At 46.6% G+C, this 26,060-nt stretch overlaps 2 protein-coding genes across 3 annotated transcripts in view; one reads left to right on the top strand and one right to left on the bottom strand.

Moving 5' to 3' along the window:
* The first annotated feature begins 448 nt into the window (after nt 1-448).
* On the top strand, nt 449-9,149 carry HIGD1B (HIG1 hypoxia inducible domain family member 1B). Of its 2 annotated transcripts, none has more exons than XM_033170977.1 (5): nt 449-633; nt 2,397-2,474; nt 3,995-4,097; nt 7,753-7,887; nt 8,970-9,149. In XM_033170977.1, the coding sequence occupies exons 3-5, from the start codon at nt 4,001-4,003 to the stop codon at nt 9,014-9,016; spliced, it is 279 nt and encodes a 92-aa protein (XP_033026868.1). In that variant the 5' UTR covers nt 449-633; nt 2,397-2,474; nt 3,995-4,000; the 3' UTR covers nt 9,017-9,149. The 2 variants fall into 2 exon arrangements, with proteins under 2 accessions (XP_033026868.1, XP_033026867.1); XM_033170976.1 differs by lacking the exon at nt 449-633 and adding an exon at nt 2,228-2,289.
* Nucleotides 9,150-12,332: 3,183 nt separating this feature from the next.
* The window catches only part of EFTUD2 (elongation factor Tu GTP binding domain containing 2), a 33,414-nt gene continuing 19,686 nt past the window's right edge, over nt 12,333-26,060 (bottom strand). Inside the window, exons 23-28 of the mRNA XM_033169211.1 lie at nt 25,437-25,524; nt 24,177-24,295; nt 23,697-23,791; nt 22,452-22,605; nt 12,921-13,028; nt 12,333-12,792 (exon numbers count right to left, since the gene is read on the bottom strand). Coding sequence (XP_033025102.1) covers nt 12,697-12,792; nt 12,921-13,028; nt 22,452-22,605; nt 23,697-23,791; nt 24,177-24,295; nt 25,437-25,524 — 660 coding nt within the window. The 3' untranslated portion in view covers nt 12,333-12,696. The remainder of the gene's footprint in view (nt 12,793-12,920; nt 13,029-22,451; nt 22,606-23,696; nt 23,792-24,176; nt 24,296-25,436; nt 25,525-26,060) is intronic.

Raw genomic sequence — 26,060 nt, 5'->3', positions numbered from 1 at the left:
GACTAAGCCGCTTCTGGCGAACCAGAGCAGCGCACGGAAACGCCGTTTACCTTCCCGCTGGAGCGATACCTATTTATCTACTTGCACTTTCACGTGCTTTCAAACTGCTAGGTGGGCAGGAGCTGGGACTAAGCAATGGGAGCTCACCCCGTCACGGGGATTCGAACCGCCAACCTTCTGATCAGCAAACCCTATGCTCTGTGGTTTAACCCACAGCGCCACCCGAAAACTTACCTTAGCAATGGCAAATAGGTCCCTCCTATGTGTTATTTGGGCAGAAAAACCATGCGACTGACATTAGGATATTTGGATTATTGAATATTAGGAGGTATCTCAGATTTTCAGCCCCTGCTGGGAAGGCCCCCTATTTCTTTTGAGGGCTATCCAGCAGATTAGGGAGCATTGCTTGGAAGCCTCGAAGAGCAGACCAGCACTGTGAGAATGCTCAGAGCTGTTTCCTTGAAGGCAAGATCTCCTCATAACTTAAAAGCATGTTCTGGTAACCAGAGAAGCAGCAGGGATTGTTTTCTACTTTGAGGAATTCTTTGTTTTCTGTAATACTTTATTTGTTTTGTGTTCTTGCCAGAGAGACAGCAAGCAAGCAACCAACCAAGCAAACAGTGGACACACAGTGTAAGTCTTTTTCTATAATAAATATATGTGTTATCTTTACTTAATCTTTTCACATTTATTTTTTATGAATTGGACTGGGAAGATGAATGGAGGATGGCTTGTGTACATGTTGCGACAAATTCTGTATTAACCATTTCCCTGCATTCATTCATTAAAAGTGGGTCAGAGCATGTTCATCTGAGCCATGTGCAATTATGGAGTGTTTTCCAAAGTATTTCCAGAAAAGGTATGTGGATCTGCTTTCAGCAACTCCCTCCTCCAGCTTCCGTACAGAATATAATGAATACAGGATGGAAGATAAGGTTGCTGCTATTTCTTGCTTGCCTTTTTGTGAGTTTGTCAGTGAACTTCTAAAATGAAACATTTTGGGCTCTATGCCTGTCTAGATATCACACTGATTGACTCCATAAGGTAAAGGGACCCCTGACCATTAGGTCCAGTCATGTCTGACTCTGGGGTTGTGGCGCTCATCTCGCGTTACTGGCCGAGGGAGCCAGCGTACAGCTTCCGGGTCATGTGGTCAGCATGACTAAGCCGCTTCTGGTGAACCAGAGCAACGCATGGAAACGCCCTTTACGTTCCCACTAGAGTGGTACCTATTTATCTACTTGCACTTTGACGTGCTTTCGAACTGCTAGGTGGGCAGGAACTGGGACCGAGCTCACCCCGTCGTGGGGATTCGAACCACCAACCTTCTGATAGCAAACCCTAGGCTCAGTGGTTTAACCCACAACTCTCCCTGATCTTGGACGTAAGAGGCTGGTTTATCATATCAGACTTGAGCAGATTATAAATTTCACATTTTCTGCACTGCAAATAGCTTCAGCTGTGCTCTGGATCAAGTGAAACAATATATTTTCTCTCTTTATTGGCTGGAATGCTTTATACCAGGGGTGGCCAACTCCCAAGAGACTGCGATCTACTTACAGAGTTAAAAACTGGCAGTGATCTACCCCCTTTTTGGGGTTCAGGTCAAAGTTGTTGTGCTTTTTTGGGGAGGAGAAGACCCATTTTTTAGGCATTCAGAACAAAGTTGTTGTTGAGCTATTTCTAGGGAGAAGGAAAGCCACATTTTGGGGGGATGTAGGGCAAAAAATTGAGCTTATTTTTAGGGGAGCCAAAGTTGTTGAGCTTCTTTGGGGGGAGCCAGTGATCTACCAGTGATTTACCACAGACGTCCAGTGATCTACCTGTTGGATGTGCCTGCTTTACATTGTTAATTTAGAGAAAAACATGTGTTTCATAGAATCATAGAGTTGGAAGTGACCCCAAGGATGATCTAGCCCAGCCCCTTGCAATGCAGGAATATGCAGCTGTCCCTTATGGGATCGAACCTTGGTCTTATCAGGATTACACACTAACCAACTGAGCTTTGCTGTGGAGGACAATGGGCACAGCAAGGGTTAAGGAGCAAGCAAGCAAGCAGATAGCAAGCTGTCAGCCATCTCCCCATCTCCTTACTTAAACATCAAGGAAACAGCTAGTGTGGGGACATTGTTGTAACCTTAAAGTGAGAGGATGGGAAGAGACCCAAGCAGCCCTGGTCAAAACAACTATATTTCCAAAAGACTTTGGGGAGATCTCTCTGTAGCAGCCAACAGAAGCAGCCGACAAGGGAGCAACCCATCCAACAGGCTGGTGACTCTAAGGAAGCAGGTGAGTCTCCACGGGAGCTAGGCTGGCTGTGTGTCCAACTTCATAGCCAGGGTTGACCAGTCTGTGTCCACTTTAAATATTTTTTTATTTTTTATTTTAAAACCTAGGACAAGCTGGGGTTCTGAACTTGCCCATCAGCTGTTCACACCTGCACATCAGACCATCCAGCAGTCTTCTGCATCGTGGTGAGTGGGATTCTATTTATATTTAAATCATGGTAATTATTTCTAAATTGGCATCTCTCTATCTATCTGCTTAGCACATGCAAAATGGCATGCTTCCTGTTTTGGCAGCATCGTTCTCTCTTTATGGTAACGCGCGAGGGGCCGCCTAGCTGGTGCCCTTGACACGAGGACACAATCGGATAACATCTGGAAACACCGGTGTGTGTGCAGTCCTATATTGGAGCTTACCTATATTTTGGGTAGTTCTGTTGTTGTTGTTTAGTCGTGTCCGACTCTTTGTGACCGCATGGACCAGAGCACGCCAGGCACTCCTGTCTTCCACTGCCTCCCGCAGTTTGGCCAAACTCATGTTAGTAGCTTCGAGAGCACTGTCCAACCATCTCATCCTCTGTCGTCCCCTTCTCCTTGTGCCCTCCATCTTTCCCAACATCAGGGTCTTTTCCAGGGAGTCTTCTCTTCTCATGAGGTGGCCAAAGTACTGGAGGATCTGTTGATAGCCTTTCAATATTCCAACATAAGAGACATTCCTGGCTGCCACTGGCAGCTCCCACCCTTTCCCCAGTCTTAGTACGTTTCAATTTCCCAACACATCCATGCCTGGGATAGTTCAGATTATTTTCAAGTCCTAGCAGATATTAAGCAGACTTCCTGTGGCTTGTCCCAAGAGATGCTTATACAAACATTGAGTTCTTTATAGCAATCAGGGGGTTGCAGGGGTGCCAACTTGAATAAAATATTGCAGGGGGAGTTTCAGGAAAGCCCCCGACTCACATAATCGATCATGTTATGCAGCGCGCACACACCATTTGAATGGCAATGCCCATCAGTTTTGGGGGGCCTCCAGCTCCCTCAAATATTTTATTGGAGGGCTGAAGATCCCTCAGCCCCTAGAAGCTGGCTCCTATGGGGGGGTTGCATACTCCATTTTGACCAAGCATCAGTTTCCTGCCTGTTATGGAAGTACCAGTGTGGTATAGTGGTTAAGAGCAGTGGACTCGTAATCTGGTGAACTGGGTTCGATTCCCTGCTCCTCCACATGCAGCTGCTGGGGGACCTTGGGCTAGTCACACTTCTCTGAAGTCTCTCAGCCTTCAGTCACCTCACATAGTGTTTGTTGTAGGGGAGGAAGGGAAAGGAGATTGTTAGCTGCTTTGAGACTCCTTCAGGTAGTGATAAAGCGGGATATCAAATCCAAACTCTTTTTCTTCTTAATGGGTTTTGTTTGGGTATTTTGTTGCTGTTATTGATATCAATGTTTGTATCCTCATTTTTTAATCTTATTATGACATTATGTGGAAATAGTTAAGTTTGGTTTTTGAAGTTTTTCATGTGCTTTATTCATTGTTTAGGACTACTTTTGTTATATTATGTACATCTTAACTATGCTTTTAGCTGTGGGAAGGTGGCCTACGAATGAAATGACGACGGCAATGGCGCAAGGATCTTCACAGCGAAATTTGACAATGATTAGGTAGTAATTTTTCTCTTCGGTTCTGTATCTTTGAAACTGATTTCTACAGCGCTCAATGTCATCTGACAAAGACACCTGGATTCCAGAGCATGAAACCACGGTTAGCGCCAAACTCCTTCAAAAGGCACGGAAGAGCCCTTTGGTGCCAGCTGGTAAGTTCGGGAAGCCTGAAGTGCCTCTCTGTAGGAATCTGCGTGTGATCTTCTCTTAGCTCAGTTGCAGAGGGGGAAGAACCAAGGATGATGCTCCCACTGGTGAATCATAGAATCATAGAGTTGGAAGAGACCACAAGGGCCATCCAGTCCAACCCCCTGCCAAGCAGGAAACACCATCAAAGGCAGGGAACCAAATGTGGTCTGAAGACTCACGTCTACGACTCAGATCTATGTCAGGCATCAAAGATGGGTGGGGCGGGAGTGAAAAACTTTAAAAGAGTAATATACAGATTATTATTTTAAGGATAAAGCTAGGGATGGATGCCAGCCATAATAGCTATTTTCTGCCAGTTGCTGGGGATCACAAGCATACAGAGTTGCTGTTGCAATCAGGTCTTGCTTCTGGTCTTCTCGAGAGACATCTGTTTGGCCACTGCGAAGCAGGAAGTTAGACTAGATGGGATTCCATACCCTCCAACATTTCTTTGATGAAAATAGTTAGATAAGGGTGAAAGATGCAGTAAATTTAATATTAAAGATGGAATTCTTGGAGAGAGGGAAGGAGGTGTAAGGGTTCGAAAGAACTCTGTATTTTAATGCTTGAAATCGTTGTGTGTGTGTGTGTGTGTATGTGTGTGTGTGTATATATATATACATATATATACACACACACACACACACACATACACACTTAATAAAAATTATTTAAAAAGAAAATGAAAATAGGGATGTCCTATTCCTATTAATAAATAATAATAATAATAATAATAATAATAATAATAATAATAATAATACCCCACCCATCTAACCAGGTTGCCCCAGATGGCTTCCAACATATATAAAAACTTAATAATAAAACATTAAAAAAAACTTCCTTATACACGGCTGCCTTCAGATGTCTTCTAAAGATTGTATCTCCTCAGCTTGGTGGGTCACATAACTCCATATCCCATTACTCTGATGAAAATAGGGATGTCCTAAGGAAAAACAGGGCATTCCGGGATCAAATCAGAAACTGTGATGGCTTCTGTAAATCCAAGAATGTCCCTGGAAAATAGGGACAACTGGAGGGTCTGGAATTCTGGCCTGCTCCAACCGGGGTCTTATAATGGGACTACAGGTGTGCCGTGTAGGAAATGTGGCCTTTTGAACATATGAAACTGCTTTTTACAAACTGTTGAGTCTATTCAGCCTGGTGGTGGGAGATCTGTGGCCCTCCCTATGTGCTTGCACAACAACTCCCATAAGTCCCGATCCTTGGCTATGGTGGCTGAGGCAAGCTGGCATCTGGGGATCCACATGTTCCTTAGCCCTGATCCAACCCAACATTGCCTTCTGACAGTGCTGCAGCTATGGGGGAGGTAGCTAGGGGTTTTTTGCCCAGGTGAAGCCTCGAGAGGGGTGTCTTTGAGGTTCCCAGCCTGCGTGCGTGCGTGCGCAAATGCAAGTGGGGGGAGCCAAACTGGGTCTTTGACCCGGGTGAAATAAAGCCTAGTTTCGCTCCTGCCTACTGATCTTCCAAGACTGGAAGCCTTTAGCTGCCTGAGCTGAATCCCAAGACCTTCTGCCTACAAAGCACATCCTTTGCCACTGCATTCTTTCGGTTGCTTTCAAAGCATATTTGCTGTGGCTCTTTGCTATCTCTGGCAAACAACAAACACACACAACGTAACCGGCTGCGCACTCACATAAACAATGTTCTTCTGTATTTTTCACAACATCAAATATTTCTCTTGTACATGATCAACACATAAGGTTCAACAAAGTAAACAGAAGTCCCAATAGATCAGTTCATTCATAAAGTCCAAATATTTGCTAGTTGAACTTTATGTGTTACGTTTTGTGTGTTTGTTGATGTTGTTTTGCAAGCCTCTGGGAAACAAGCCTTGACCCCCAAACCCCCCAAAATCTTTTTTCTCTTAAACTGAATGCTACAGAAAGAAAAAAGAAAAAGTGGGGGGGAGAGAGAAAGAGCTGGACACACAGTTCTATCTTCACCAAAAATCATGGATGTACAACCTGCAAATATTTTAATTGTTTACAGCGCTCCCAGCAAAGGGAGAAGCAATCTATGCAAAGATATGAATAGCCAGGCATCTAAAACTATATTGGGCATTAGATTCAAGCTTATTTCTTGTTTGCATTGCATGCAGCCATTCAACACATGGGCAATAGAGAGATTATTTGGGTGAGTCTCCTAAGTGGGGAACGAGCCTAAGTATTGCAATAGGCTGCTTAAGAGGAGGGTCGGATGCTTTCTTCCTTGGAGTTTCGACAAGTATCAGTCCTGTCTACTGGCAGTATATGCTGGCATTCGTCTGTCTTGAGGAACAATGGAGTGTGCCTCTAGGGAAGAAGTCAAACTGCTGCATTAGCAGCAATGAAGTGACCTCCCTGGGGCCCAAGCCTGGGTAGTGTGTATGGAGGTCCTGGACTGCCCAGACAACAAGACCTCACTGATGTGGTCCAAAGGAAAGCAGAGCAACACGTTTGGCACCAGCATGACTGCAGGAGTTGCTAGAAAGAGGCATGGAAGGCGCCACCGGGACTCCGCTCTGGATTTGTGTAGGGTTTACTCCAGGCATAGGCAAACTCGGCCCTGCAGATGTTTTGGGACTACAACTCCCATCATCCCTAGCTAACAGGACCAGTGGACAGGGATGATGGGAGTAATAATAATAATAATAATAATAATAATAATAATAATAATAATATTTTATTTATACCCCGCCCTTCCCCACCAAACCGGACTCAGGGCAGCTAACACCAATAAAATCACAACAAAAACATAAAACGATTCATTAAAATACAGATTAAAATAAAATTTAAAATTTAATTTAGACTGCAACCTCATTTTTAAGTAGCCCACCAAAAGAATGAAACATCAGGGTTAAATTGAAACCAACCCAAAGGCCAGGTGGAACAGCTCCGTCTTGCAGGACCTGTGGAAAGATGCAAATTCCCGCAGGGCCCTGGTCTCTCGTGACAGACCGTTCCACCAAGTTGGGGTCAGTACTGAGAAGGCCCTGGCCCTAGTTGAAGCCAACCTAGCATCCTTGTGGCTCGGGACCTCCAAAAAGTTATTAGAGGACCTTAAGCTCCTACCCGGGACATACCAGGAGAGGCGGCCCCTTAGGTACCAGGGTCCTAAGCCGCATAGGGCTTTAAAGGTCAAAACCAGCACCTTAAACCTGACCCTGTACTCCACCGGGAGCCAGTGCAGCTGGTAAAGCACTGGATGAATGTGGTCCTGCGGCAAAGACCCCATGAAGAGCCTTGCCATGGCATTCTGCACCCACTGGAGTTTCTGGGTCAGCTTCAGGGGCAGCCCCGCGTAGAGCGAGTTACAATAATCAAGTCTGGAGGTGACCGTCACATGGATCACTGTGGCCAGATCAGGGCAAGAGAGGTAGGGGTAGGGGGTAGAGGTAGTTGTAGTCCCAAAACATTTGGAGGGCCGAGTTTGCCTATGCCTGGTTTACTCCTTAGCCTTTTCTTCTCCCAAAGATACCCCTTAAGGAAAAGGAGGTTGAGGATCAGAGTTGGTATAGGCAGTATAGAAAGTGCCTTACTCGAAGGAGGTGGGACAGGCTACTGGACTGCACAGGGACTTCTTCAGAGATATGGCTCTATGGCTTCTTTGACCTTGCAGGCATGATGGGGTTTGTGGTTGTGGCAGCCTACGGACTTTACCGGCTGAAGGCAAGGGGGAGTATGAAGATGTCTGTCCACCTGATTCACACTCGGGTAGCCGCCCAGGCCTGTGTGGTTGGAGCCATAACACTTGGTAAGGTGGGGACGAAGAGAAGGGAGGCGTTAAGCACTGGGCGTGGGTGCAGGAGAGGACCAGAGTTTGCAACTGCAATGACTGCCAGAGGGCAAGGTCTTGCAAGGGTACCAGGTCTTCTGGAATTATTATCCCCGGGTGGGGCTGAGCCTTTAACCCTTTGGTTCACATAAATGTGTTCATCCCTTGGTGTGCAAATGGGCCAACGTGACTTATTGCCGCAGACAGAGCATCCAAGTCAGTTTGCTGAACATGCAAACTAAGCGTCATCTTCCACACTGGCCTTTGGGGGGAGGGTTGTTTTTAGCCTCTGTGGGGAAAGTGCCCCTCCAAGGATGTTCAGTGCACTGTCCCCTCAGCGGTCAAGATTAATTAATCTTCACTCACCTAGGTTCGGAAACGGCACTTCCTGTACCATGAAAGCCCAACGAGCCTGAATTGAAAATGTCTAGTAAATCAGACTGGCAGTTGGGTTCCTATTGAGGGTATTTGGCGAGCCAACAGGACAGTGATGAGGAATTGAGGATTGGAGTGTCATTCTGTGATATTACGGCAGTAGACAAAGCTATATTGTAACTTTTGAATAAATGTGTTTTAATTTTTTTTAAAAAAAAAGAATTATAAAACAGCAGAGAGTAAGGAGATATTGCAGCAGGTCGCCCACGAAACAGAAAACTTGTATAAAAGATTTGCTGTTATCCTTGAAAGCCAGAGGAGCAGAAGCCAGGTTCGATTCGGACCAAGAACATTTTGTTAAGACAATTCTGCAATCAGGCCCAAGACTGCACGGGGCAATATTGCGCCAGATAAAGAATGCAGAGACTTCCAGCATTTAGAAAAAGTTTCTCTAGCCAGTAGAGCTGGAAAGCTCAGTTTCAAAAGGATTCAGAAATGCCGTGAGGGAATAAGCCCTGCAAGGCTTGTAAGGGTGGCCTTTTGTTGCTTTGCGTAATTCCTTGCCTCTTCTGACTAGCAAAAGCAGCATTAAGCCAACTTCCATGTTGGGAGACAAAAAGCTGCGTTCTCTACAGGCCGTATTCCGATTGTCTCCTTTGCGCCAACTCCTTTGCTCTCTCTCCTAGGCGCTGTCTACAGCATGTACAAAGACCACTTCCCCAAACAAAAATAGATGAGACATGGATGGCATTGGTTTGTCCCTTCTCCCTGAATGGATCTGAATACCCCGGCGGCAATTCCGGCAGGGCTGGGAGATCACGTGGTTTGCTCTAGCAGAAGAAAGAAGCCCCCTGCAGCCTCAACTGCTATACGACTGTTCCCCTAAAATCCTGATGTACATGTATATATTTTTAAAGTTTTGAGAAGTGAAATGGAATCCTTGTGGAAACAGAGGACGGCAAAAGACCCTCAGGGGATTAGCGAGTAGCTAACTCCTCCCTCTGCCCAAGGAGAGGATAACAGTTGCCCAGCCTGCTTCTCCTGAAGCCATTTCCCCCTTCTCGCATTCTAAGTGTGACAATTTGCCTTCTTTCATCACACTGAAGTCCCTACCCTGGAGTTTCTTAAAGAGAAAAACAAACCCTCTCCAAATGCTACAAAATCTAATTCACAATAAAGCATGCGACTCGAGCCCGTGTGTGCGTGCATAAAAAGGAAATTCACACTGAGAAGTGAAGATTCGCTTGACTCTGGCTGCAAAAATAATCCCTATTTTAATGCAAAGTGAACTGTTCGTGTGAAGTGTCTGCTGTATAATTTCCATTTTTTAGATTGCTTCTGTACTTAAGCACATTTTATAGCAGCTCTGTCCTGTATATGTATCAAGGGCAATATTAACATCTAATGTCACTATTTTAAATACAATTTAAAAATTACCTTTCTTGAAAAGGCGTTAAAATGCACATTTGGTAAAATGGCTTACAATGGCATTACTCGTCCGAATAAACATTTCTTTGGACATTGGTATATTTCTGCATGTGTACATTTGTAGACAAGACAAATATTTTCAGCAGACCTTCTGGAAATGTGATATTCAAGAGTAGGGAAAATTAATAGAAGATGACAGGGCTGGCTAAGTGCTTTTATAAAGCCGAGACATGGAGGAATATAAATCCACACCCAACTAGTGAAATGCCACAGAAACAGAAATAGACTTTTTTTTGCTGTACAGTAGAAATGCAAAGAATTGCATGGGGCAGGGGGAGAGATTATTCAAGCATTTTAAGAGGGAGGAATATCTGCTCCCCACTCCGCCCACTTTTGTACTGATTTTTATACATCCGTTTCCTGCTTTACTTGCCTTTCCTTCTAAACTTCTAAGTGCCAAATGGTGTAATCTTTTACCTGAAGGAGCGTCTCCACCCCCATTGTTAAGCCCCGACACTGAGGTCCAGCTCCGAGGGCCTTCTGGCGGTTCCCTCACTGTGAGGTTACAGGGAACTAGGCAGAGGGCCTTCTCGGTAGTGGCGCCTGTGCTGTGGAACACCCTCCCATCAGTTGTCAAGGAAATAAACAACTGCCTGATTTTCAGAAGACACCTGAAGGCAGTTCTTAATGTGTGATGTTTTACTGTTGTTTTAAAATTTACTGGAAGCAACCTAATCAGATTGGTGGCATATAAATAAATTATTATTATTATTACTACTACTAATTCCTCATAGGGAAGTTGCTGTTCCAACCCCCTTATTGTGGTTGTCCTTTTATGAGCCTTTATCACTTTTACCATATCCTATTAGAGATACAGTAACCAGAACTTTCAAGTGCGGTCACACCAGAGATTTGTATCGTAGCATTAATATATTTTGCAGTTTTATTTCCAATCCGTTTCCTCACTATCTTGTACATGGAATTCAGATCTCTCACAGCAGCTGCACACTTGGGTCATTTCCATCAAGCGACCTATTACAACCACAAAGAAAGGTTTTTCTCCTGGATAGTCCATGGTCAGCCCAGATCCCATAAGCATGTATGTGAAGTTAGGGTTTCTTCCGGAATGTGCATGACTTTACATTTGCTTACATTGAATTGTATTTGCCATTTCACTTCCCATTCACCCAGTTTGAAGAGATCCTTTTGGAGCTCCTGGCAAACGCCCTTTTTTGTTCCTGCCACCCTGAACAATTTGCTGGTCCCATCTCAAGGCCCACCCCTAACATCCGAGTTAAAAGCAGGGCCTGGGGAGCTGCTGTAATTCAGAGCAGACAGTGTACGCAAGTCCCGCCATCTTCTCAGGAAATCATTTGTCAGGTGAGTGTTTGCATAATGAGCCAACAATTTCCATGGGTTCCTATGGGAAATTTTCTAATGCGTTCCCAACCATGGACTTTTGACCCCCAAATGATGAAAAAACCTCCTCTGAAACCTTGCAAAAGGCAAACATGGAAGGGAAAATCCTCTCTTATTTTTCTGATCTCTCTGCCTCGTTCCCGCTCACCATGGTGTCTGGTTACAAACAAGCAAAATACAATAAAGTAAGACTTGTTTAAGGCTGCTTATTTGTTTATATTACTATGTGCAGGTCCAGCTGTGTGGATATCTGAATCTGTGGTTTGTATACTAATTCATTGTTTGGATAAGTGAATTTTCGTATAATTTCCGTTTGGATAGTGCAGGAATGTCCAAAGCCCGTTTTGGGGGCCTAATCTGGCTTGCCGGTCAATTCAATCTGGGCCGTGGGGCAGTTTATTTCCTGGGGTAATAAAAAAAGCTCAACAACTGCAATCCTTAAAAAAGGATAACAACTTTGGTTGGCCCTTTGGTCAGCCCTCATGGCCCTTCACTTCATTAAATCTGGCCCTACTTGAAAAAAGTTTGGAAACCACTGGGATAGTGGGACCTGCATGTACTGGGCTAGGAAGGCTGACTCAGCAGAAGGCTTCTGCAAAATCCCTCTCATTTGGAAGAGATGGCTAACAAAATTCAAGAACCGGGTCAAAACACTTCGAAGTGGACATGTGGGATTTCTAGGGAAGCTTGGGGGGGGCAGGAAGAGGAAAGAGCGCAGACAACACATGTGGCAGTAGATCTCACTCTTTCACTCACACCAACAGGCACAGAGAAGAACCAAGAACTAGACCAGAATGGTTTTATCGTCACCTATTACAATTAAGTAAAAATATTTATTCTTTGTACACTCCTGGCCCCGCTCCATGCCAAATACTCAATCAAATGGACAAAATCAAACTTCAGAATGCTGGCAGCTTCACCGAAAGGAGGCTGAGGGGGCCTCTGCCAAAGTTTGTACAGGGATGGCAGTACATGTTCACTTGCAGAGAATTTTAAATAGCCAAGTGTTTGGGGTGGCTTCTTGCCCCTGTTCGCCATCCAAACAGGAACTGGTTGGCAAGGAATCACCTCTCCATCAGGGGGCAGAGCATGAAGTCACAATTCAGTCTGACTGGGAAAAGCTACAATCCCCAAAAATATTTGATCAGCTCTGCCAGTGGATGAGCACAGCGTGCAGAAATGTTTTTTTTGGGGGGAAAAATAAAAAGCTGCTTTTATTAGGGAAAAGAGCATCACTGTGGGAAGCTAAGAGGACTCAAGTATCAAATCTCCCAGAAGACCGAGTTCTCCTCACAGAGGCAGGTTTTTGGGGATGTACAAGACATACTTGGCAAATCTGAAGTCTGGCCAAGAGAAGGCAGATGGATCAGTGGGGTTTGTTCACAACATGGCAGGGGGCCTGCCTTGGCAACACAAAACCTCTGTGGCAAACAGCTGCTTTGGCCCTAGGACTGCAGCACTGAAAGACACACAGCAATGTCTTACACACAGGAAGTTAACATGGCAAGGAGGATGATACTGGAGCCTTGCCTGGGAAAACGCTGCTGCCCAGTGGGGACGGCCTGATCACATGGGGTAGTTCAGCACCACATCCTGTTTGGCCAGCTCCAGCAACATAGGATCATCGAAGAACTTGCTGATGCTCACGTCCTCACTTAGCCCCTGAGGGAGAATAGGATGTCAAAGCATTAGACTGGAAGCGAGGGGGAGAGGTGTGTGTGTATGTGTGTTTCATTGTAGAGCAAGAGCTGCAGAGGCCACCAGAGGCAAACCCTAACCCTAAGACTTACCTTCCTGCGCCTGGTTTTGATCATAAACTCTCTGGCCAGATGGGGGGCTGGCTGGGGCTCTAGAGGTCGGATCACAATGCTCTTGTCCAAGGGGTCACCGGGCACAATCTGAAATGTAAGGGACACTCAGTGTGTGTTAAGGAATTTTAAGTATCTTGGATTCCTAGGCGCATAGAGAATCCACAAATATCCACGATTCACATGGCAGGTTAAGTGGAAATCTTGGGAGGCTTCCAGAGCATCACCGAAGTCATTTTAATAGACTTACAGACCTGGAAGGGACCATAAAGTCTTAGTCCAGGATCCGGATCCACACCCACACCCTGAACAGCATTCTCCACATCATATACCACACCACAGCCTCGCAACCTCTTGCTGTTTTACATCTAAAAACGGGCCTTACTGGATCAACCAGCTATTTATATGGATCACAGGAAGGGAGAAAGGCAGAAGGAAGCAGGAAAGGCCTGTCCAGAGGGGTTGTGGCGACACAAGGTTTGAAAATATTTGCAGCCCAGGCTGCAGGAAGCATCACGCTCTTCCACTGCTGCCAACATCTTCACAAGGACAAAAAAGGCAGGAGAAAAGCAGTGGGGCAGGTTGCAAAGGACCTTCCCCTAGCCACAGAGATAAGGAGGTAAGGACTTCAGTGCTGCACACCACTTTTTTACTCCCCTCCCTTAAGTGGAATAAATTGGTGCAAAAAAGCAGAATGTATGCAAAATAAGCAAATGTGCCAATTTATATAAAGCAGGATATAGAATTCAACTTTTCTTTTTTCTTTTCTTTTTACATCCTTAAAATTTATTTATTTTTTACAAAGTAATAATCTTAAATAAATGAGAATAAAAATGTGCACCCCATCCCTGAGACCATTCCATTGTAACTATCCACCCTCCCAAAATTTCAACACCTCTTGCGATGGTTTGACCCCTTTCCGTTTTAAAAGTACAAATTTTACAAACACCTTCCGTATCTCCTCAAAATAATTTCTCCTGCATATTTCCCGTCTTAGCTTAATGGCACATGTTAATTTATCATTAATGGCACTTCCGGCGAGGTCGCCATCACGGGCGGTCGTGGGTTGCCTCGGCAGCGAGTCGACCCATCCAGCCCGGGGGTTGGAGCCCCGCCACCGCTACGCGGGGCTCCGGTGAGGCGCGGGAAGAGCGTCCCGCGCCTCGGGCTCCCCGGCGGGCCCGCTAGGCTACGCACCCTTCCCTCGTTCCCCCTGTAAAGGGGGAGTGGGGATGAAGGGAGCGCGGAGCCGGGCCATTAGGGGAAATGCCCCAACCGGGCGGAAAAGCGGCGAGTACTGGCCGTGACGAGCGACGACGTTCTCCCTGAGAGATGAAAGGAAAAGAAGCCCGGAGGTCGTGAGTATTTGATTGGATTAACTGTTGAGCTTAAAGACTTAACGATCCGGGAGGCTTTAGATAAAAGAAGTCTGCCTCCCTCCCTTCGGTGGCAAGAAAATAACGGTTTGTGATACTGTTGCTACTGGATGGCTACATTGTCAAGATTTTTTTTTCATAAGTGAGACTTTATAGATCTCCCTTTGGGGAGGAAGAGGATGGAGAATATTCCTTTTGAAAGTTTTGGTCTTTGCGCCCCGGTTTCAGAGAAAATGGCTGCGAAAACTCTGAACCGAAGTGGAAAATTACTGCTGTAAGATGGATAACATTGAAATAGAAACTGAAATTTGATACCTATGCCCGTCCTCACCATGTTGGGCTTTGTTTTTGAAATTGTTTTGAACTCTGGACTAACTGATGAAGAAAGGATTATTATATTGAAACTGGAACTGCTTAATCAGAAATTGAAGGTTTTGAGTGGGGATATGAAGAAAAATCTACTTCCCACAGAGGAGACCTTTCAGATATTCGATACTATGGAAGAGAGCCTTGGCAAAGAGCTGAAGGAGATGATTGAAAAACTGAGAGAGACGGCATGGCGACTCCCGGAAAAAGAAACGTCCTTCGGTGGTGGCAGCCCGGGGACGGCGAGGAATGTTATATCCAGCCCCCGAGGTGAGAGCTCGGGAGCGAAGGGCAAGAAATTAAGATATTTACAAATAGAAGAAGAATGCAGCATTGAATGGGAGAAGCCGAAAGAAGATGAACAGTGTATCCTGATGCTCGATGCAAGGACTGTTGGGGACTGTGTCTGGTTCTGTGGACTTACAAGAAAAGAGGACAATTTGAGGAGTGGTTCCGGTGAAAGATGGAGAAGGACATTGGATAGAGGGGGGATAAGGTGAAGTGTGTTAAGTGCAGAATATTAATGCTTTGTTATGGTAATCTGAAATCGGAGGGTTAAGGTGTAGTGCGAGTGGGCCTCTCCGAGGTGAATTAGAGGTTGCTAAGTATAATAAAAGTGGCATCTTGAGAATGTGAGCCTGCTTGCCGTGCCTGGCGCTCCCTTTAAGATAAACTTTCCCCTCTTACCCTTCTTAAGGGGCTATCTAGCCAAACCAAGATTTACGCTAAGTGGTGTCCTTGCCCAGCTGGGAGGGAGAGTTAAAGATCAAACAGTGACCATTAGAGAAAAACAGCGAGGCTGGGAAAATTGGGGAGTATACAGACACCCGGAGCCGCTGTTAATTAACATGCATACAGCTGCGTTAACTACCTGACACTTGTGAAATATGCCTGAGGTCCTTAGTGATTGGAGGATGTGTATTCAAGCTTAAATCGGGTTGGATAATTATCGGGATACCACGGGGGATTATTATGTATATTAATCCCGCGTTTAGAGATGCTAATTGTCAGAGACCGGTGGCTGGTTTTGACCAGGAGGCTGTAACTCTCAGCTGGGGGCAAGCGGCTAGCTGCCCCGGGAAAACTCGCTCTGTGGCCGTGCTGGATAGCCGAGACCAACTGTCTTTTACTTTAACCAAGCCTTGTGTGAGTATGTTTAGTTAGTTATATTTTACAACGTTCTTATTTTCTGTTTGTACTCTTTTTTAAGAAACGTGTAACCTTGTTTTAACTCCTTTTCTTTTAAATAAACTTTTGAACTATAGTTCTGTTGTCTTGTTTTGCCTTTGGTTAATAGCGAAGCTGAATCCAGCGTCTGACCACTTGGACCCTACCAGGTTCTCTGAAGTATCCCTTGGCTACACCGTCGAGTGGGCCAAGGCGTGAAGCCTGTGTAATTAAGGTGGAGGTGTGACTCCCTGACACCTCTATCGGCTTCACAGTAAGGGAGTGGTGGCAGCGTACCTGTACGTATTTGGTTATGCTTTTTGGGGTCCCCACAGACCTTCCCCCGCCTAGCTAATAGCTCTACGGGGCTCAGAGGCAGATAATAGCCGAGAGGAGGAGGAGGGGCTGTGAGAAATCCACTACATGGTGGCAAGCGGTGGGATTTTCGACTTCGCTGATCAGAGGCAAACTAAGAAACACTAATTGTGTGGGCACGTATTTCTTGTGAAGAGTACAAACGTTTTCTAATTGGATTAGTAAGTTAGGGATGGCAGGAGTGTCAGACCCGACCGAGACTTTGCAGACTCTGGACCGATGGGGGTCGAGAGAAAGTCTCAGTCCCCCGCCTTATGGGACAGAGTTGCCAAGGAGACCAACTTCAAAGGGAGCGGAGGCTTCGTTGTTCTCAGATGATGACCCGGAGGGGGAGGAAGCTCACCGTTCCGGAGGGCCTCTAGCAGAAGCCGGGGAAGAGGTGCAGCAGCAATTCCAAACTTGTTGGGAAGAAGAGGTTCGGGCAGCCCAGGTGCACTTAGAGGGAAGATATTCCACAACTTCCGAGCCGACAGTACGCCCCAAGCAGGCGGTGTGTGTGGCAGGTCGAGGCTGGGGTTCAGGCAGCCTTATGGACGTCCAGAGAGCGCGTCAGCGTCGCCCTGCTGCAGCCGGACCAGCTAGCGTGGGGGAGCGGATTCAGCAGGAGCTGCCGAGATACTCCAAGGAGGGCCGTGCCAGGGATGTGGATGACTACCGCGAGCCGGGACATCAGCCCAGGGGCCGTGCCAAAGACGTGAGTGACTATCAGGGTTTGAGACCACAGTTTAGAGGGCAGACCACGGATGTGGGGGACTATAGAGAGGCTCGCAGAGCCACTGCCCATCGGGAAGAGGAGATGGGGCACCCTGTTTATCGAGAGGGTAGCCCTGGGAGAGCATATTCGCCGGATGGACAGAGGGGACCCAGGGGGCTGCCTCAATGGACTGAGCAGGGGGAAGTCTATCTGCCACGCCCAAGGAACCGGCAGGACTACTGGGAAGAACAGGCAGAGCGTCCGGAGGGACGTAGGGCGTATTACCCCCCTCCTCGAGAATACAGCCAGGGAGAGCGTCCCCGGGTTGCCCCAAGACGATCACCAGGCGAGGTTGCGTTGCAAGACATTAATTTGAAGCTCTTTCCTGCTTACAAGCCACCCAATGATGTGTTAAGTTTTTTGACACTGTTCGAACTGACTTGCAAAGAAGTGGGTGTGCCTGAGCGTCTGTATATGACTGTTTTGCGATCTTTAGTCACAGCAGAGCTGGCTGATTTGTTGGGCCAGATGCCAGCGCAACAATTCTTAAATTATCGCCTTTATAAAGAGCTTGTGCTTCAACGTTATGGCCGCCAGCCAGAGTGCTATAGACGCGCCTTTCGAAAGGTGGACAAGTCAGCGTCCGCAGAGAACTTTCCTCTTGTTGCAGCAAAAGTTGCGCAGCAGTTTGATTTTTGGTTGTCAGCCGCAGAAGTGGATACCTTTGCCAAGCTAAGACAGACTATGATTTTGGAACAATTTATGCGCTATCTGCCTGCAGAACTGGCTAGCTTAGTGGCAGACCAAAATCCAACTACTTATGAGCAGGCTGCGAAGTATGCAGAATTGTTCCGTTTGAACAGGACTAATTTGGGCAATAAAAGTCAGCCGGCCGGAGGCCGATCTGCTAATTTAGGGTCGGTGGGGAAGGCTGCTTTTCAACCCAGAGAGTGGGAGGAAAAACCTGGAGTGGTGCCTAAGGACTCTGTGTCAGGGGGAGGCGACAAGGCTAAAATCACCCCTGCCTCGGGACTCTGCTTCTATTGCCGGCGCGGGGGCCATGTCAAAGCATTTTGTCCGCTTTTGAAAGAAAAGCGGGGCCCCGTAGTTTCATCTACTCCGGCGGTCCGTGTGATCCAACTCCCTGAAGAAGACTGGGATGCAGAAATCCAAGCCCAGATGGCAAGGAAGACCACCAACCTGGACGGGAGGGAGCAGGGTTTGAAGCCACCTGCTGTGGCTCCTAGAAGTATTATGTCTGTTGCCTCTGCTCCTAGTGTGGGACCTGTTGGGACTGGGACAAATGTGGCTGTGGCACCACACATAGATTGGGCGAATATGGAGTATTCTGCACCCATCAGAATTAATCACATTACAGTTAACTCATTTCGTGACTCTGGAGCTGATATCACCAGTGTGGCGAAAGACCTGGTCCTGCCTCAGCAGACTCAACCAAAGCCTTTGGAAGTTTTCCCATGTGGGGTGGAAGCCATTTCTCACCCTACCGTGAGTGTGCCGGTGTCTTTTCAAGGGTCTGAGGGAGATCACTTCGAAATCCTTCATGATCCTGATGAGGGTAAGACAGTGGTTTTGGGGGAGGATGTTTTGGGTTACGAAGTGTCTCTACAAACCCTCTTTGAGTGTGTTCCAGAGACAGAGACACAATCAGCTGAAGTGCCAGAGGAAGGGGAACAGAGCCATTCTTGTCAGCAGCTGGCTGAGAATCCTCAGGAGGAAGGGGGGCCGCCCTTTCCACCCAGCCAGGCCGCAGTGACTGAGTTTGGGACTCCTGCCGTGCTGGAAAAGCTACAAGTGTTTGCAGCTGAGCAGCAATCTGATCCTTCCTTGCAAGATTGTCGGGAGGCAGCAAAGAAACCCTCTCGAGGGGAGAAACGTGTGGGGTTTTCGTATCAGAAAGATCTGTTATATCGACAGTTCTGGCCGAAGAGGAGTGCAGACCAGGACTGTGTTTTGCAATTAGTAGTCCCTATGTCCCTGCGTGAGAAAGTCTTAACTCTAGCTCATTCTGATGCTTTAGCTGGACATTTTGGGGTAAAGGGGACTCTGGAACGTGTCTCTCGTTATTTCTATTGGCCTGATGTTCATAAAAGTGTAAAAAATTATGTAAGGTCTTGTGATGTGTGTCAAAGGGTGGGGAATGCTCGAGATGCTAGACCTAACTCCTTGCAGAGTGTTCCTTTGGAGGCCCATGTGTTTGAAAAGTGGGGGATTGATTTATTGGGGCCTTTGCAGAAAGCTAAAGGCGGGAAGATGTACATCTGTTCTGTTTTGGATTATGCTTCTCGTTATTTGTGGGCGGTGTCTCTACCCAATACTTCCGCCCAAAGTTTAGTGAAAGCTTTGATGCAGGCTTTTTGCACTCTGGGTATGCCTAGAGCCATTGTTTCAGACCTGGGTACGAATTTTATGGCAGGACTGACCCAAAAGGTTCTGCAGGTTGCTAAGATTTCCCACCACCCTGCAGTGGCTTTTCAACACCAAGGAAATGGGGCGGTGGAACGGGTACAACGAACCCTGGGCCAGATGTTACGGAAATATGCCTTGGCTCATGGTCCTCATTGGGATCAGAACTTGCCCTTTGTAGTAGCTGCATATAATGACTCTTACCAGAGAAGCCTGGGGTTTGCCCCAAACCAAGTGGTTTTTGGGAGACTTTTGAATTCTCCTCTGTCCATGCTCAGGAGCGAGTGGGAGGGGTCCGAAGAAGAAGAAGGCATTAAGTTACCCTCTGTGTCCGAATATTTTGTAAACTTAAGGAAGACTCTGTCTGAGATCTGGGAACTTGCCAAAGAGAATTTAGAAGGGGCACGTGTGACCCAGAAAAGGGATTATGATGTGAAAGCAGTGCAAAAGGATTTTGAGGTGGGAGACAAAGTCCTGATCCTGAAACCCGGTCGCCCACATAAACTGGATGTTAAATGGAGTGGACCAGGGGTGGTTACAGCTAAGCTAAGTACTGTGCGCTATTTGGTGGATTGTTCTGAGTTGCACGGGCGTCCAAAGGAGTACCATGCTAATTCCTTAAAACGGTACTTTGAGCCCGGAGTCCCTGTCCTAGCCCTTTCAGGAAGCTTAGGGGATACCCCTTCTGCACCTATGGATCTTTTGGAAGAATACAAGCAGGCTGGTGCTATTTCAGATGTTTTACGGTTGCCGGGACTGTCAGAACGGCAAGCTGAGGAGCTGTATGAGGCCCTCAAGCCCTTTGAAAATACTTCCAGCACCAAGCCTGGCCGAACCCATTTGGCGCAACACCACTTTAACCAGGGTGATGCAGCCCATATCTCCCCTCATCTTTATCCCCTGGTACCAGACAGACAGGAGTGGGATGTGTTCTAATCCAACAGGAGGAAGCCGAAGAGTGGCAACCAGTGGTCTACTTGAGTAATTTTTCTTTTATGTGATGGGGAGGGAGTGTTTTACCTTGGTGTGAGTTTTGACAAAACTGCGCCCTAGAAATGTCTTTGAGGTCCAAACTGATCATTCACCTCTGTGTTGGTTAGAGAGGGTGAAAAATACAAATAAAAAACTGTTGAGATGGAGTCTGACATTGCAAGACTACCAATTTACTGTGACCCATCTTCCTGGGAAGAAAAATATTGTTGCTGATGCTCTTTCTCGTATGTATCAAGCTGTAGAGTGATGCTGCTAAACTTAAGGGTGCTTGTCACTCACAGCTTGGCCAGATCTACCTCATTGTGTAAATAGTGCTGAAATTTCGGGACTTCACCCCAAATTTCATCTTAGACGGGAGGGTGTAGTGCGAGTGGGCCTCTCCGAGGTGAATTAGAGGTTGCTAAGTATAATAAAAGTAGCATCTTGAGAATGTGAGCCTGCTTGCCGTGCCTGGCGCTCCCTTTAAGATAAACTTTCCCCTCTTACCCTTCTTAAGGGGCTATCTAGCCAAACCAAGATTTACGCTAAGTGGTGTCCTTGCCCAGCTGGGAGGGAGAGTTAAAGATCAAACAGTGACCATTAGAGAAAAACAGCGAGGCTGGGAAAATTGGGGAGTATACAGACACCCGGAGCCGCTGTTAATTAACATGCATACAGCTGCGTTAACTACCTGACACTTGTGAAATATGCCTGAGGTCCTTAGTGATTGGAGGATGTGTATTCAAGCTTAAATCGGGTTGGATAATTATCGGGATACCACGGGGGATTATTATGTATATTAATCCCGCGTTTAGAGATGCTAATTGTCAGAGACCGGTGGCTGGTTTTGACCAGGAGGCTGTAACTCTCAGCTGGGGGCAAGCGGCTAGCTGCCCCGGGAAAACTCGCTCTGTGGCCGTGCTGGATAGCCGAGACCAACTGTCTTTTACTTTAACCAAGCCTTGTGTGAGTATGTTTAGTTAGTTATATTTTACAACGTTCTTATTTTCTGTTTGTACTCTTTTTTAAGAAACGTGTAACCTTGTTTTAACTCCTTTTCTTTTAAATAAACTTTTGAACTATAGTTCTGTTGTCTTGTTTTGCCTTTGGTTAATAGCGAAGCTGAATCCAGCGTCTGACCACTTGGACCCTACCAGGTTCTCTGAAGTATCTCTTGGCTACACCGTCGAGTGGGCCAAGGCGTGAAGCCTGTGTAATTAAGGTGGAGGTGTGACTCCCTGACACCTCTATCGGCTTCACAGTAAGGGAGTGGTGGCAGCGTACCTGTACGTATTTGGTTATGCTTTTTGGGGTTCCCACAGACCTTCCCCCGCCTAGCTAATAGCTCTACGGGGCTCAGAGGCAGATAATAGCCGAGAGGAGGAGGAGGGGCTGTGAGAAATCCACTACATAAGGCATTAAGTTTTATTTTAATTTTTAACAAGAAAAGGGATATTTTGAACTTTTTTGTTATTAGCAGCAGTTTAAGGGAAAGAAGAATAGCTTAGATCTGATATAAGAATAATTTGTTAAGATATAAAGTTATGTTATTAAGTATTATGGATTAAGATGATTTATTCATTTAAGATTATTGTTTAGATTTGAATTTCTTTTTGAAACGAATTCAATTTTTTGAGAGATGAAGTTATTAAAGTAGAATTTGGTTTGGGAACCGAAGGAGAGAAGGCAGGGGAAGTCAACTGTAAAGATTCGAAACTAGATTTTTTTCTGTATGTGTGTAAAAAAGAAGAAGAATCGTGGTTATGTCTGTTTTTGTTTTGTATAAATGTGGGTGGGTGATGGTATTATTTGTTATGGAAAATACCAATAAATTCTTTATAAAAAAATAATAATAATAATTTATCATTAATAGCTATATCCCACACCTCTTTATACCATTCTTCCATTTTATATTCTGCTTGCCCCTTCCACTTCCAGAATTCACCTTTCCTTGACAAAGAATATGGGCTGCAAGAAGCACACAGTTCAAATTAGGTGAACTTCCTGCTGCTTGCACAGGGTAGAACCTGCCTGTGAATTAAAAGAACTTGGCAGCGTAGGAATTTGAATGCAAAGCTTGAGACTTCGAGCACTGGCCTCTTCCTTTGCTGTTTACCAACAAGCCCCCGTGCCACTTACTTGCCAGTGGTGGAAGACAGACAGCGAGAATGCTTGTCCCTGGGTGTGTGTCCTGAGGTCTGTCTCAAACCCAAAGGAGTCAATAGCTGGGATGAAGGCTTTGATGGTGTACAGAGGGGAACCTGGGATTGGTGCATCTTGGGTCACATGGCCTCTGCAAAAGAAAATAAAGACATTAATTTCCCCCTTGATTGCTTGCTAAAATCCCCCTATCCCTCAGATTTGCCCCGGGGGGATGGGGGAAGGGACGAAGGAACATGGCAAGTTTCAGCAGAGAGGTGGGCAAATAGGAAAGACTCACAACCAGAGCTATGCAGTTACAACACATGTAGTAAAACACAGAACTGAAATGGGATGTTTGGGATTTCTGGGAGAGAAAGAATAGGAATGCAAGCATTCTGAGGTAGAGCAGCCCAACACCCTGTCCCCAGCATCAGATGCCCAGTGAAGGTCACAAGCAATGCATGGTGGAGACCAGCATCCTGTCAGGGAACTGTCCCCGGCTAAGCGCAAGGTGGTGGAAGGGCTCTCGGGATGCTACAGAGAGCCCCAGCCCCACCTGACCAGCAGCACCTCCTCTTCTAGCGGAGGAAGCAGCGATGTCTCTAGTGGGGAGGGGCATGCAGCTCAGGAGCTTGAGAGCAAAGGCTCTGGGGATGTTGGAGAGACCCTACACCCCCCTCACTCAGCGGGCGAGGAGGGAGACACGCCATTTCCATTGCCCCAAGTGCGCAGAGGGGTGAAACGCAAGGAGGGGAGGCAGAGATTTCGGATACCGAAACTCTTATGTTGGGGTCCCAGCCAGTAGGGGCCACTCCCGGATTCTGTGAGTGACTGATACAGACATGAACTTGTAGCTCTGCACTGTAAATAGTTTGCACAATAAAACTGTTAAAAGACAGGTCGGACTCATGCCTGCTTACTCGTGAGCAACCCAATGCAGACCTGACACATCCCATTTGACCCCAGTATCTGGTACTCAGGTCAGAATGAGCTATTATGGAGGAAACAAACAAACAAACACACACACACAGCAACCCCATCTCCTCTTCCTTCATGCAGACACGAAAAGGGCACCCAACCGCTTTCCTACTGTTATTTCAGACTACACATTTTAACAGCTGAATTCCCACCAAAGGCTGGCAGGCTTCAGGCAATGGATCTCCAAGAACAAGCTAAAGGGGAGCATTTCTAACCTAAAGCAACATGGAAACTAAGGAGTTAACCAACATGGCTGCCACTCACCTACGCCTGGCCAGGACTGTGTATACTGCAGAGACGCAATCTGCAGGGGCCTGGACTTCCACGAAGTAATACGGCTCCATTAACCGTGGGGTGGCCTGAAGAGAACAGAAGAGAGGAGTCTTTAGCATCAGCAGATGATAGCAGTGTCTGGGTGCAGGAGTTCCTTCTTGTCTCCATTGCTGCTATTCGCAGACAGCACTAATAAACATGCCTTGATCAGATTTGGATGGTGGGGGCTGGCCAAGTGTCTTTTGCACAGCGAAGAGTTCCAAGAGCTGCACATTATGAGGACAGGAAAGAAGTTATCTTTTTTTGGGGGGGGGCAAGGGAACTGCAAAGGCCAGCCCAGAGGACACTACTGCACCCCTTTCCCAGCTGCTGCTGCTAGTCAGCTGTGCCAAAAGAACCACCTCAAAGGAGAAAATGTGCTAGGGCTGCTCAGCAGTGGGGACACGTGAGGCGCTGCAGGGCGGTTCTTACCATGAGGAAGGCAGAATACACCACCCGCCTGGCTGTTGGGATGATCTGCCCACCTCCCCGGTGCAATGGTTCCTGGGCGATCACAGCGTCCAGGATCTTGAATTTCACGTTGCGGATCACTGGGGTGAAAGGAAGCAAAGGACAACATGAGAGACGTGGGGTTGGAAAGGGTTTGGCTGGCAAGCCTATGGTCAGGCTGCAGGGAATCCGATCCTTCCACGGTGGCAGCCAAGAAGCAGATAAACAAGAAGAGTTCTTACCAAGTCATTTATTCAATATTCACAGAGAGATGAAGGAATGCAGTCCTTCTTAGAATAATGGCGCTGCTCTGAGTAAAGCCCCACCCCCTCCGTCTCTCCTATTATATGCCATCCCTGGGTCAGCTGATCTGAGCTTTCTGTCTCTGAGCTTTCTGTTCTACTACTCTCAATGCCCTCCTTGTCCTGGGGGGTGGATGGGTGGGTGTGCTCAGGAATGCTTTCCAAAGAAACCAAGTCTGTCAGCTGTCTCTCCCCTGGTTCTTCTTCCTGCTGTTCCTCTCACCAATATAGGTGATTCTCAGCTTAATAATAATAATAATAATAGTTTTATTATTTGTACCCTGCCCATTTGACTGGGTTGCCTCAGCCACCCTGGGCGGCTTCCAACAAATATAAAAGCATAATAAAACAACAAGCATTAGAAACTTCCCTGAACAGGGCTGCCTTCAAATGTCTTCTAAAAGTTGTATAGTTACTCATCTCCTTGACATCTGAAGGGAGGGCGTTCCACAGGGCGGGTGCCACTACCGAGAAGGCCCTCTGCCTGGTTCCTTGTAGCTTTACTTTGTGCTGAATCTCACATTCTAAATTTTACACAACTGAACTCTCTGCAGCTTAGAGTCTTTTTTTCTGAGGTACAACAGAGTTCAAAAGCCCCCTAGTCATTCAAAGGCTTTTTGAATTGTGTTGACCACTGATAAAACCAAACACAAACTAAACCTCTGTTTGCTTCTCTCTCCAATTTCTTTGTGCATTCCAGAGCCATAGTCCAAATATGAACAAATTAGGAAAAGACTCTGGATTAATCTCTGGGAAAAGTTCACATTTCCCTAGAGAAATCTGGGAACGAGTCACAAGGCTGCTGCTGAGAACAGTGGAGTCACTGTCATTTGAGACCCACTAAGATGCGACAGTTTCTCTTTCAGTAGAAAACGCAGCTGGGGTAGGATGGATCTGAAAATCCCCAGGACGAGTTAATCTTTCTAGATCTTTTACTTACACTCATCACAAAGGGGCCCTTCCCTGGTCCCCCACTGGAAGCCCTGCACGATGCTGTCCTTAACGGAACCCAAAAGGGTTTTGTCAACCTGTAAAAGAAGCAAAACACACATAGCAGCCGAAGTAGCAGTAACAGCAAGAAGTTAATATCTGTGTGCAAACTGGAATATGTGGCACTAAAGCTCCCTCTGCAGAAAATTTACAGGCAGGGGAGAGAGTGGTGAAATAGAGCTACGAGGTCAGTTCAAGGTCTCTTTAGAAGTTGGAGCTAAAAGGCTTTACAGCCAGAGTGTCCTTCCCTTTTCACATCTGCTTGCTCTACCAGTGCAGCAGACCAGGAGACCCGCATGCATCTCCATGCAGGCAGGAGAAAGGTTGGCTTCAGGGAGGAAATGGGAGTCATCTCTTAGTCTAGTCTCGAACCAAGACTTTCTGGGTGGAGTGCAGAGCACGCCATCGTTCTGGACCACTGGCTTGCAACACGTAGGGAGAAATTCTGAAGAAAATACAGCTTCTCCTAAGCCGTGTGATTCCCCCACTCCAATTCTCCATGAGCATCATTTGCACGATTTATTTCAGGGTTCACAGGATTTGATAATTCTTGGATGTGAAATCTCTTGATACT

The sequence above is a fragment of the Lacerta agilis genome, chromosome 14 (genome assembly GCF_009819535.1).
Source record: "Lacerta agilis isolate rLacAgi1 chromosome 14, rLacAgi1.pri, whole genome shotgun sequence".
Lineage (NCBI taxonomy): Eukaryota > Metazoa > Chordata > Lepidosauria > Squamata > Lacertidae > Lacerta > Lacerta agilis.
This window is presented reverse-complemented; position numbering and strand designations above follow the sequence as displayed.

Coding starts and splice junctions, on each gene's coding strand:
- HIGD1B (XM_033170977.1), top strand. CDS start 4,001: ATGTCATCTGACAAAGACACCTGGATTCCAGAGCATGAAACCACGGTT. Junction 4,098..7,752: donor GAGCCCTTTGGTGCCAGCTG/GTAAGTTCGGGA, acceptor TTGACCTTGCAG/GCATGATGGGGTTTGTGGTT. Junction 7,888..8,969: donor GGTTGGAGCCATAACACTTG/GTAAGGTGGGGA, acceptor TCTCTCTCCTAG/GCGCTGTCTACAGCATGTAC.